This window comes from Crocodylus porosus, unplaced genomic scaffold (genome assembly GCF_001723895.1).
Source record: "Crocodylus porosus isolate Cpor-Errol unplaced genomic scaffold, CroPor_comp1, whole genome shotgun sequence".
Classification (NCBI taxonomy): domain Eukaryota; kingdom Metazoa; phylum Chordata; order Crocodylia; family Crocodylidae; genus Crocodylus; species Crocodylus porosus.
In genome coordinates this window covers 37,867,471-37,879,665 of record NW_017728949.1, presented here as the reverse complement: position 1 = coordinate 37,879,665, position 12,195 = coordinate 37,867,471, and the positions used below count along the sequence as shown (strand labels likewise).

The window sequence follows — 12,195 nt, the reverse complement described above, 5'->3', positions numbered from 1 at the left end:
TTTTACCATAGCAAGTAGTGGATTTCCATTGTTTTCTAAGACTGGCTAAAGCTGTATGTTAAGTTTAATGTACAGCTTTAACATACTGGCTAAAGCCAGTTTTAGAATAAATCCCAATCTTGGTCTCAGTCAGACTCAGTCATTCACAGTCATTCAACTTTCAGTTAACATTGTTTATCCGATGAAAACAAAACAAAAAAGCCAAAAATAACAAATACACCAATACAATAAATTATTAAACAAATTGTAACCACCAGCTCTGAACAAAGCCATAAAACTTATGAAATCAATGATTTCTTAAAGGATGGCAATAGAAAAATCTACCATGTAACATGCACAAACCCATCCTTCCATTGCTACTGAAATGCCACAGAGATGTCTAAATCTAAGTACAAGTTGAAAAGAAACACTAATAACATTCTCCCTGATTCATAATCGTCATTTGAAATGAAAGTCATTTCAAAGTTCACAACAAACACAAATTTCATTGTCTCTACAAAATACTGGTTCTGACTATTTAGTGCCAAAAGCCCATGTCTGACCCAGCCACCAGTCAGTAGCCTAGGTATTTCTGTCAAGTCACATCCATTTTTAAACATAATACATATTTTACAAACTAAACTAACAAATATAAGTTGTATAAATTAAATACATGTTAAAGGGGAGTGTTAGGGGTGACCCATCTGCTACACCTGGCCATTCACAAGTAATGACAGGTCATCTCTGACTTACAAAAATATTTGCCACACTAAACTGCCTATTATCAAGTGTTCTGCATATGTAAAATAATTGTTGTTAATGCCTTAACAAAGTCAGGAGGAAGGACACAGATTTTAAATGCAATAAATGGGAAAATGAAACAATAGTATGAATAATGTATGTGAGCTGCATGACAATGTGACAGCAATGATTTAAACTACCTCTAAAACAATGTAGGACTAAGACAATGAGTACAAGTTACATGGATATATGTTCACATAGTACACACATGAGAAGACAAACAAGTAGCAGGATGGTTGAACGCCTGTGTAGGCCACTGAGATGATGGATGGAATATGAATGGTGCTGAAAGACGAAGGCAGACATGAAGATAAATTATGTTTCTCCCAAAGCATGTGATGTGTACTTTCTGTGGATGAGTTCAGCAGCAGCTTTCCTCACCTTGCTTTGCATCATACTTTGCAGAACCATCCACAACTTCTTGCATCTCCCTGAATTCCTCCAAATCCCAGTCCTTGATGCTATCATCCTGGTCAGTAAGATGAACCAGTTCTGGGCTCCAGGTTTTTCTTCCTTCTTCAGCTGGTTCTTTTCTTTTTGTTGGCGTAATAGTCTTACCCAGGCTCTGGGAAACTGGCACGTCTTCTTTTACAGGCATTCCTTTGCCAGACACCTTTTTGTCTGTAGGAGTTGTTTTCTTTTCTGATTTCTTTGTGACGTGCAAACTCTTTCTTTGTTTAGCTGCTGACTTTTCATCTGGTATGTCTTCAACAGCAGAGACTTCTCTTCCAGAAAGTGTTGATGTATCTATAACTAAAGGAGATCTATGTTTTTCAGTTTTAGGTTTGGTCACTTTTTTGGGGGCCAGTATTTCTCCCTTTTCATCCTTAGTGGTTCGGGGAGATAACCGAACTTTTTCAAACGGCTTTTTGTCATCTTCTGACATTCGAATAGGGCTTTTCTCTAATGTTACAGTTCTGTCACTTATCTTATCTCTTGCTAATTTTTCAAAGTCTCCCAAAGATTCCTCAATATCCCTGCCTTTCCCTGGAATCACAGTTTCAAATTCTTCTCTCTCTGTTGTTTGTATTTCAGGGGTTTTAAAATGTCCAATTTCATCTTTATCTAAGAGTCCCCTAGAAGGAGTTTTGACTTTCTTCACTGGAATAATCCTTTCTCCTACTTCTTTTTCATATAGAGATACCTGCTCAGTCAACAATGGTTCTGAATCTCTCTCTTCATGATGGGTTTTGATGGACTTCTGTTTTGCAAAAAAAATTTCATCAGTTTTCAGTTCTGTATCTTGTGGCTTGAGAAGTGAATCTGTAAAAATTCTGTCAGGCTTTTTCCTGGGAATCTCCTCATCTTCAGTGGGACTTGCCATGCCTCTGTCTTTTTTCAATACTATTCCTATATCCCCAGAGAATGCCAAAGAATCTAGGTGCAGATTCTCGTCCATCTCTTCTTTTTCAAATGCTTCAATTTTCTTTACTTTTCTGCCAAGAATTTCAGTTTCCCCAGTTCTAGAAACATCAGGCTTCTTGATACCAAATTTCTCTTCTTGGTAAGTTTTCTTTTTTCTGCCACTGTCCCTCATGGATTCATCCAGTGGAACTTTTTCAGATTCCTCTTCTTCATATTTTAAAGGAAACATTTCAGGTTGTAAACTGATTTTGGTTTTTCTCTCTTCTTTTGGAACGTCTTTCTGCTTCTGAATCAGGACATCAAGCTCTCTAGGAGCATCTTTAGGGAGGGAAAATAATTCAATTTCTTTTTCATGCACAGGAATCTTCTCCTTTGCTCGGAGGAGAATACTGGACTCATCAGGAAATCTATCATCTTCATCTTCCCTGTGAATTATTAATTTGATTTTCTCTTTTTTTTCTTCTATGGCACTTCTTTCAATGTGGTCAGCTGCTTCAGGTTTCTCATCTAATTTCATTTTTATTTCAGGTTTCCTTTCTTTATCTCGCTCTGTAGAAATCTTTTGTGAAATTATATGTGCTATATTTGGTTCCTTTCCTTCAGCAAGTTTTACAAAATGTTTAGGAGGCATTTCCTTTTGACCATCTTCTGGTTTAGTTTCAAATGATATCTTTAATTCAAATTGTTCTTCTTCTAGAGTATCCCTGCCAGCCACTTTATGGCTTATACTCTCTTTTGAAGACAAATATTGATCATCAGTAGGAGACACCTTCCTTAACACCTGTGATTCAATCTTGTCATCATCCAGGGATGTCATTTTACTTTTCGACTTCAGTATATGTGGTACATCAGGCTTTTCTGAAGCTACAAAGGTTTCACATTTAATTTACAGAGAGTTAAAATATCATCAGAATAAGAAGTAGAAACAATAAGATACTTTAAGATAAAAGTCCAAGTTACACCTGAAATAAAATGAACATAGAACACCTTTTCAGAACGCAAAATTCACAAAACAAAGATAAAAATAAAAGACAGAAATAACACAGAGGACTGGTTCTTATGCTGAACTGGTGATGAGCTTTCACCTCTAGTTTACAAGTTTAAATCCAGTTTAGATTTGTCATAGTATAAAGATTCTGTTCTCTAGTGCTTTTCTGATAAGCTATATGATACAGGTTGATGGTATCAATCTGGCTCTTATTAAATGGCTGTCCATATAGGCAAACAAATATCAAATTAGCAGGCTTCAAAAGTGGTCAAGGAAAGAGTAAACAGCATGAACTATATTTTCATTTAAAAATGAGGCTTTCCTGGTTCTTGGTTTAGTTATGTATTGATGGGGTACACTGTGTGCACCAGTTCTGTGAATGATGCTCTTAATTTGTAAGCACTTCAGGCAGGAATAGAATTGTCAAGTGTGTTTGTTCACTCTGGGTCCCTAATCCTGCCTGAAGCCTTTGAATGTTATTATAATATTCAGATTAAATAAAAAATATTAATTCTGGAAATTTTTTCTCCTTGTGTCACTTTTTGCCAACACTCAGAAAGACAAGTTGCAGACTGGAAAATAAAACAACACAGCAATCCACAACATGTATGTACAACAGAAAAGCTTGAACCTAAATATAGCATACTTGCTACAGGTGATAATAGACATACAATAAAATCAAAAGTAGGACAGGATATACAAAATGCACACAATGAACAGAACACATATATTTCATTACATAAGAGTGAATAAAGAAACCTATTTCATCCCCCAAAGACAAAAGCACAGACTCAACCTACTTCTACAGCTCCAGAACAGAGATTGTTTTTATTAAGTGAGTCTCAGTGTCTAGCACAAGGAGATCCTGTTCTTTGATGAAGGACTATAGGGATGCTAAAAATGATAAATGATAAGTAGATTCAGCCCTTAGGTGTCCTGTTCTCTTTTAAGAATTTAGTCATCTGAGTATGTGATGCAGAACAGCAGTACAAATTGTTAAATACTTTGCAGAATCAGTATTAATACCTGGTTTCTTTCCAACCACTGGTGTGGTCACTGGAGCTGCAACAGGGGCTGGTTCTGCTGGTGGTTTGGGGGACTTCAGAGCTGTAAAAAGAATGTAAATGTTTTCATTTATTTGAATTTATAATTATTTAAAACTACTAGACAACTTTTAATGAAATGTTCTGGAAAGCATATATTTACTCCTGTTGGTGCTAATAGTTTCCTGAACATACTTTTACCAGGAAATTGTTCAATGATAAAATACAAGATTTATAGCAATGTGTGCAGGTATTCTTGTTTACAGAGCTCTTACCTACTGCAGGTTTTGGTTCAGGTTCAGGGCGTGGAATAGCTGGCTTAGCTTCTGGCTCTTCAAACACAGCAAAAACAAATAAATTAGTATACATGTCATAACCTTGTTGAAAAAGCTGCAAAGTTATCTTGCCAAAGTGGGATATGTTTATGAAATTCTAAAACTCAAAGTTAATGCAAGACAAACTTTCTAATTGCATTTTTTTATCTTGGCAAGCAGCAAAGGTAAACATTCATAAAGTAAGATACAGGTTGCTCACTGGAAAAGAGATGACTTTTTCAAGCATTCAATAATTTAAGAGAAAATAAGATCCGAAAGAGTGCAAAGAAGATAATAAAGACACAGAAGTTATGTCTGCATGAATTTAGTTTAGCTCCTCTAACAGGATGTTCAATGATGGATGCAGTTTAGTTTCAGCAATCAGGAAAAGAAGGCTCCATGTTTATACCTTTTGGTGGCTCAGGCACAGGTTTCTCCTTTTTCGTAATAGGTGGTACCTCAATTTTCTTCTTTGGCACTTCTGGGACTTTAAAAAATATCAATTTTTATTTTGAAAGATATGTTTAAATGCTTAGAATTCCTAAACACATTAGCTAATGTCATTTTAATACTAGTGTAAATTCACTATTTTAAAGTGTGTTAAATTCTGTATTTGTAATAAAGATTTCCATTTGGCTCTGGGATTAAGGTACATATATTTTAGCAGTAAGGCTCAGTTGAACTAGAAAAAGAAAACAGACAACAGGAAAAGTATTTACAAGATCATACCTGAAAGAATTATGGGTTCACTTTAATCTGCACTTTGTTATATTTGTCTTTACTTTATAAAATATTTCTAAAAGATCTCTTGTATAAAATGAAAACTTAGATACAGAAATAGACATCCACAACCTTGTTTCAAATGTCCTGAATTGGGAGTTGTTTACAGTAGAGTTTTGATTCAACATTTTGTTAGTAAGAAGCCATCTGTAAAATTCTGATCTGAATCTAGGCTTGGATACTGAACCTCACAGTACTATTAAAAAGTGGGATTTTGTTTGGATCTTTTCCCAGAAGCATATGGGTGTGATCTTGATTTATACCTTCAGGTTTCTTAATCTTTTCTATTGGCTTAGGCACTGGTTTTACTTCTGGTTTAGGTTCTTTCTCTGGCTTAGGTTCTTCCTCTTCTGGCTTCTTTCTAGGAACTTTAAAGAGAAAGAATTTTAGATTTTAAAGCATTAGTGAACAAAGATTAGTGAAACAATTTCAAAATCTATCTTTGATTTATATTAGTTTAAAAGATAGAATTCAATATAAAGAACTGGAGCTATTGCTACTTTTCTCCAGAGCAAATAATTATGAATGGGCTGAGAGCCCCGAATTTTAGGGAAAGGCGTCATCATTGTTCTCTGCCCTGGAAGAAAGTATGAACTCTGTACGGTTGGTGGGGGTGGAGAGGAAAGGGAAGAGGACAAAGCACAACATGGAGAGGAAGAGGAAGACTTCCTAGGGATACGGGCCAAGGATTTTCAATGTTCTGCTCAGCCTTCCATGTAGATCCTTTGGATTGGCTGGATTTCCAAGCTATTCTGCATGCAACCACACTCTCTCTCAGAATTGAACATTAGTTAGCATTACTTAGGAACACGACTGAGTGGATTTAAATGCTTTCTTTTTTATATCATGGCCAAATTACTGTACCTTTTTTTAGAATAACTTCTTCCTTTGGTGGAGGAGTAACTTCAGGAAGTAGTTTGCGCGCCTTCTTTTCAAGTCCTGGCATTTGAAAGAATATTATTTCAAATTTAAATACAAGTTTGTACCAGTAATAACAGCTTACGAACAACTAACTATGCAGGTACCTAAACCAAATGCTGACTTATAACTAAGCTTTCAAAACAGAGATGAAACTATTAAAAATGTTTCATTTAATACTTCTCCCTATAACAACTATATATGCTTGTTTTGATGATCCATGGTGAACTAGGGATTTTTATGGAAAATAACAAAATAAATGTGTGAGTCTGAAAAACTATGACATTCTAAATTAAGATTTAATGATAACATTGTTTTTGTTGCCAATGTAGCGGATCTCATCCTTGATCTGCTGTGAATTTTTTACCTATCAATTTCAGCTGGACTGTCAGCCTATGCTATTCTTTAGGATCATGTCATCTAAGTTGCTAAGATCTGAACAAAATCAGGAAAATGCAAAAGCCCCCAAACATCTTTTATTCTCCCTCTCTGTTCCATGGCCATTTTCATTATACAGTTTCATAGCTTGGAATCAGCTAAAAAGAATACTCTGAGCCTCAGACTGCCTATCTAAACCAGAGTCTCCCATTGGAAATTTCTTACTTCCCAATCCCACCACAAAAGCGTCATCTGTTTCAACATTGACTGCACTGATATGAGAAGTTTACGTTAATCCTTAAGTAGTTGTAACAAAATATAAGTCCATAAGATGTTTGTAAGGTGGCAGTCTCCAAAGCTTACTGCACAATGCTTGATCACTTACGTACATGGAAAATCTCTCTGTCAGAATTAAATTCAACTTAATACAGATAGTTATATGTGGGTGCTTGAACAATGCTAAAATTCCTATCTAATCTACACTCAATGTGTGGTTCATAAGAATGTTTTCACTTGAGTAAAAACTGCATAATCACATTCTTTTCTGAAAAATAGATTTTTTTTACCAATAGAGTAAATGCAGTTTAAAAATCATATTAAATAACCTAAACATATTTATTTCACTCTGCATGGATCTCTCTAGGACTCGTCCTATTTTAATCCCTTCCCCTACTCAGCTCTTTAGCATCTCCTGAATTGCAGCATGCAAAAGAAATGTGAGTTTGTATCAGAACTGAAAGAAAGCAAACAGAGTACAATTAAGATTGGTTATAGGCTGGCGATGTACTCCAAATAAAAATAGCTTATTTGGGAGCATACTGAAGAAAAAGAAGAATGCCAAGAGTACCCAGAAGAGTGAGGAATGAGAATAAAATTTCCCTTTATCTGCTAGATACCTTTAGCAGGAGTGAGCTCCACTTTGGTTGGCTCCTCCACAGGCTTCTCAGGCACAACCTTCTTTTTCAGCTCAGGAGCTTTAAAGAAAATACATTTGATTTTTACTTCATATATTCTGAGAGCAAAACTAGTACAAAAAAGAGGGGAAAATCCTTGCTTCAGAAGAAACAAATAACTGATTTACAGTAATTACATAAAAGAAAGAAAACAGGAGAGACAAACTACTAAGGTTTTTCTGAATAACTGCAGAGTTGTAAGAGGATCCTTAATGACTATGAGTGGCCCTAAGATTTAATTTGCATAACAGCACCAGAGAACTGCTTTGGGGTTGTTTCTACAGAAATGAAAATAAGAATATGTTTTCAGATATGTAGTACAGTTTAAGATAAATATATAGCTTTTTCATAAATCATGAATAAAATCCACACAAAATTACAGGACAGACATTGCTGAAATGTCATAATAGATTAACAATTAGTATAGAATTTCATGACTGAAAGTAAAAAAAAGAAATATTTAAGTTCAAAACTAAAGAAGAGCACACTTTTCAAGAAGCGTGAATAAGTTATAGTGTTATAGTGTTAAGTAAAGTTGTTAATACTTGTTTTATCATCTTCTTATACCTTTAAGTTGAACTTTTTCCATCTTAACTTCCTCTTTCGGTGGAATAGGTACCCGTGGTTTTGGTTTTTCAAGAATCTTCTTTTCAGGTTCTTTAAATGATAGCAGGCAGTTTTAGTAAAAACCTATTCTCATAAAAGTCAGATGAAGAACATACAATATACAAGATGTCTAATTCTACTTCTAATGGACTTCGGGACTTAATGGAAACATGAAAAAACATTCCAAAAGAGTGTTTTGCTGACTGCACGTAATGTGAATGTCTACTATGAATTATGAAAGCTCAATATTAACATGAGAAAAACAAAATAATGACAAGATGAAGTGAGATAATGAAAGTGAAGCAGGAAAATAATTAGTAACATATTTTTAAAATCACATGTCATGTATATTAAACTGAATCAAGAATTTAGGACATATTTACAACACATAACAGCGTAAGGAAAAATACACTGATATTTAAAACAAACACAAATGGAGAACTTTGTGGCAAGATGTACACAATTTTGAAATGAAGGTGTCTGACTCGCTACTCTATATACCTTCTATTAGTAAGATCTCTTCTATTTCAGAAATAGGAACAGGTTCTGGTTCTTCAGGCTCAATTATCATTGTGACTTCATGTTCTTTAAAGAATATTTACAATCAGTTAAGATTTCTATGATAATACTGATTCACATAAAGAATTACACAAAAATCACATAAAGATACATATAAGAGAACTAGATCAATATACAAAGACAGGTGCACAGTCTGAGCCAAGTACATGTACAAATTTTCTTATAGTTAAATTAGCAGCAATTTTTAAAAAAATGGTCAAATTGTTAGATAAATATCTACTGTGCGATCTATTCTGTGTATGTGAGAGAAGGGCTCTGAAATCCTGGATCAATTCTGGCTGCTAATAGAACTTCAACAAAATTAAAGTACTATGCAGCACATTTCTGAATGATTCATTTTTGTTATTGATGGGGAAAATTTTTTTTGAATCATGTAGGATTCCAGTGAAAGAAAAAGCTTATTCCTTGCGAAACAAAAATAACAAAAAAGAGGATTAGGGTGCTGCATATTTACAATGCCACACATAAAAATGCTAAGACAAATAAACATAATTTTTAATAATAGGTCCCGTGAGTTGAAAACCTGAAAGCCTTATTGAAGGGATCCCCAATTTATAAGGAAAATTTTTTTTTATAAATAGCCTATATGCCTATGCTGCTTGACAATATTATTTAATTTTTAATATTATATTACACTGTGAAATATAAAAAAGGCACAGCATATACTAAAAATACAAAGTATATTATTTCAAATTTTAGAGTAGTCTATGAAGCACAGAGTAGTTTACAAAGGACAGGACAAAATATATGAAAGTCTATCTTTCAGTGAACAAGATTATGATTTTTCTTTATAATGATATCATGTTGATATGTACCTTCAGCTGGTGGCGGTTCTAGTCTCTCTTCTGGGACAGGTTCTTTGGGCAGCTCAGGCACTTAAAAGATATTAGTTCTTTTTATTTGCATGAATATCAAGGATGGGTAGAAAATACTAAGGCTAAGTACAGACAAAAAGCCTGTGGCTGAATTGATTCAAACTTTGCAGGTTAGTCCAAGCTGTGTAGATTAAACCATTAAGCAAGTGAACAGACATTCACTTTTGATTCTGGAAATACAGCCACAGGTCTGCAGTGGCTCAGGCCAGAAGCTGGGGGGCGGGGGGGAGGAGGTGAGGGTGCTACAGCACACCTCCCTGCTCAGCTGGAGCAGACAACTTGGGCCAAGGCTGGCCCGTCAACCCTGCGAGGCTGTGTGCGCGTGTGTGTGTGGGGTGGGGTGGCTAACAGGGGTGGTGTAAAGCATCCTGGGATGCTGGGGGACTGTGAGTTAACTTGAATCTGGAGGTGATCAGGGACAGAAGTTCCATAAACTGATTTAACCTAAACCAATTATGATATTACATCCATCCAGGATTATTATAAATCAGCGTTGGCCATTTTGAAAGTGGTTTATTTGCACTGAACTTCTCCTGTGTTACAAATTTGAATCGGTTTCTGATCACTTATACTGGTTTATGTGTAATTTCTGTCCCTGTCCCAAAAAGGAACAATATACTGCATAATATTGGGATCTCAAGCATATTAACGCTAACATCCATTTTCAGATACATAGAACTCTCTCTCTCATGCACAAACACGCACATACTCACTCATACACAGTATAATTTGGCAATGAATATGATCTATAAATGGCATGTCTGAACAAAAACAGGATAGAAATATATGAAATAAGGTTCAAGGGAAGATGACAATAATTCCTTCTCACATTGACATTGAAGGTAATATGTACCTTTAGCTGGTGGAGGTTCTGGTTTTTTTGGTACACTGATGGGCTCTATTTTTTTAGGTTTAGCAAAAGGCACTTTCTCTTCTGGAACAGCTTTCTTGTGTTTCTCAGGCACTTAAAAGATAGTAATTAATTTTACTTTTAAAATTGTTAATATATATATGTATATATATAACTATTAAGACTATAAAATATGAAAGAGCTGTTAAGAACTATTAAAAATGAAAAACAAAGACATAAAAAACAGTCATGATACAGCCTTCAACCACTGATCAGTCACTCACACACATTTCATGTGCTGACTACAATTTACAAATCTCAGCTAGTACACAGGAAAAAATATGCTAAAATACTGCCCAAGAGAAGAAGAAAAGGTTGTGCAGACAGAACTGCCCTTATGGGTGGGCGATAAAGATGACTTTCCAGGCCACCATGCTCAGAGGGGCGCCCTCCTCCCCCGTGCAGCAGTGCTCTACCCCCACCCATGCCACCTTGCCCCGCCCTCCCGCCACCAGCTACTGCTCAGGAGGAGACAGTCTGGGGAGTGCAGGCGATTGTGGGAGCACATTTCCCACCCCCCATGATGGGGCCAGGGAGTCACCCACAGTGCTGGAAAGAGCCAGGGATACGGCCACCTGCCCAGGCAGCTGTATTCTCCCCACCCCATGCCTAGCTGGGGCTGGCCACGCATCTGTGCAAGTGGTGTTGTGATCTCTCCTGGCCTCAGCAGTGGCTCCACATCCGTGTTAAGACAGCAGCAGGCCAGGCTGATAGCTGCTGGGTTTCTGCAGCGCAGCAGATGAGGAAAAGGACAAGCCAGGGAAGGGGCCACCTGCCAAGGCATCTGCATTCCCCCTACCCCTCATGGCCATGGGGTGGGGTGGCACCAAAATACGAGTTCATGCAGGGCACTAGTTTCCCCAAGGCCGGCTCTGTGCGCAGGTGACATGTACCTTTATCAGGGGGTGCTTCTGTTTTCTTAAGTACAGGACGCAGTTCTGGTTTTTTATATTCTGGCACTTTCTCCTCAGGGATAATTCTCTTCGGCTTCTTAGGCACTTTAAAGATATGATTTCCTTTTACTTTTGTGAACAGTAAAGATGTATAAGAATCATTAAGAAGAACCATAAGATATAAAAGGTAAGGATGTCAAATCCTTTCAAGATATAACTGTCAACTGTGGATTAGTTTCTCTCACAGGGAAGTCCATAGCTCAGGTACCCTTTATAAATTCCATAGACACGGTGTGTTAAATCACACTGGAGAAAGAGAAAAGATTGTGTCAATGATGATAGATACCTTTAGCTGGTGGTGCTGTTGGTTTTTTCGGTTCAACCACAGGTTCTGGTGGTGCTGCTGGTTTTTTTGGCTCAACCACAGGTTCTGGTTTTTTAGGCTCAACGACAGGCACTTCTTCCTCTGGGACAGGCACTTCTTCCTCGGGGACAGGCACTTCTTCCTCAGGGACAGGCACTTCTTCCTCGGGGACAGGCACTTCTTCCTCGGGGACAGGTTCTGGGATTTCTTCCAACTCTTCAAGCACTTTAAAGATATTAGTTTACCCTACTTTTAAAATTGTTTAAGATGTGTACTCAACATTACAAGCTAGAATGAAACATAAATCACACACATTTGAAAGACATGGATATCACATGGCAAACATCAATTAAACTCTCTGGTTGGCCTTTATTAGCAAAGCACTTGGACATGCACTTAAAAAACAGATAAGCACTTGGGCATGTGCTCTAGTTTTCTGCTGAACAGGA

The 12,195-nt window shown here is 36.6% G+C and overlaps 1 protein-coding gene across 1 annotated transcript in view; it reads right to left on the bottom strand.

Moving 5' to 3' along the window:
- The window catches only part of TTN (titin), a 273,859-nt gene that overhangs the window by 111,071 nt on the left and 150,593 nt on the right, over nt 1–12,195 (bottom strand). The window contains exons 174-184 of the mRNA XM_019553528.1: nt 11,729–11,971; nt 11,383–11,487; nt 10,433–10,543; nt 9,520–9,579; nt 8,087–8,176; nt 7,463–7,540; nt 6,135–6,215; nt 5,534–5,638; nt 4,900–4,977; nt 4,452–4,508; nt 4,160–4,240 (exon numbers count right to left, since the gene is read on the bottom strand). Coding sequence (XP_019409073.1) covers nt 4,160–4,240; nt 4,452–4,508; nt 4,900–4,977; nt 5,534–5,638; nt 6,135–6,215; nt 7,463–7,540; nt 8,087–8,176; nt 9,520–9,579; nt 10,433–10,543; nt 11,383–11,487; nt 11,729–11,971 — 1,089 coding nt within the window. The remainder of the gene's footprint in view (nt 1–4,159; nt 4,241–4,451; nt 4,509–4,899; nt 4,978–5,533; nt 5,639–6,134; nt 6,216–7,462; nt 7,541–8,086; nt 8,177–9,519; nt 9,580–10,432; nt 10,544–11,382; nt 11,488–11,728; nt 11,972–12,195) is intronic.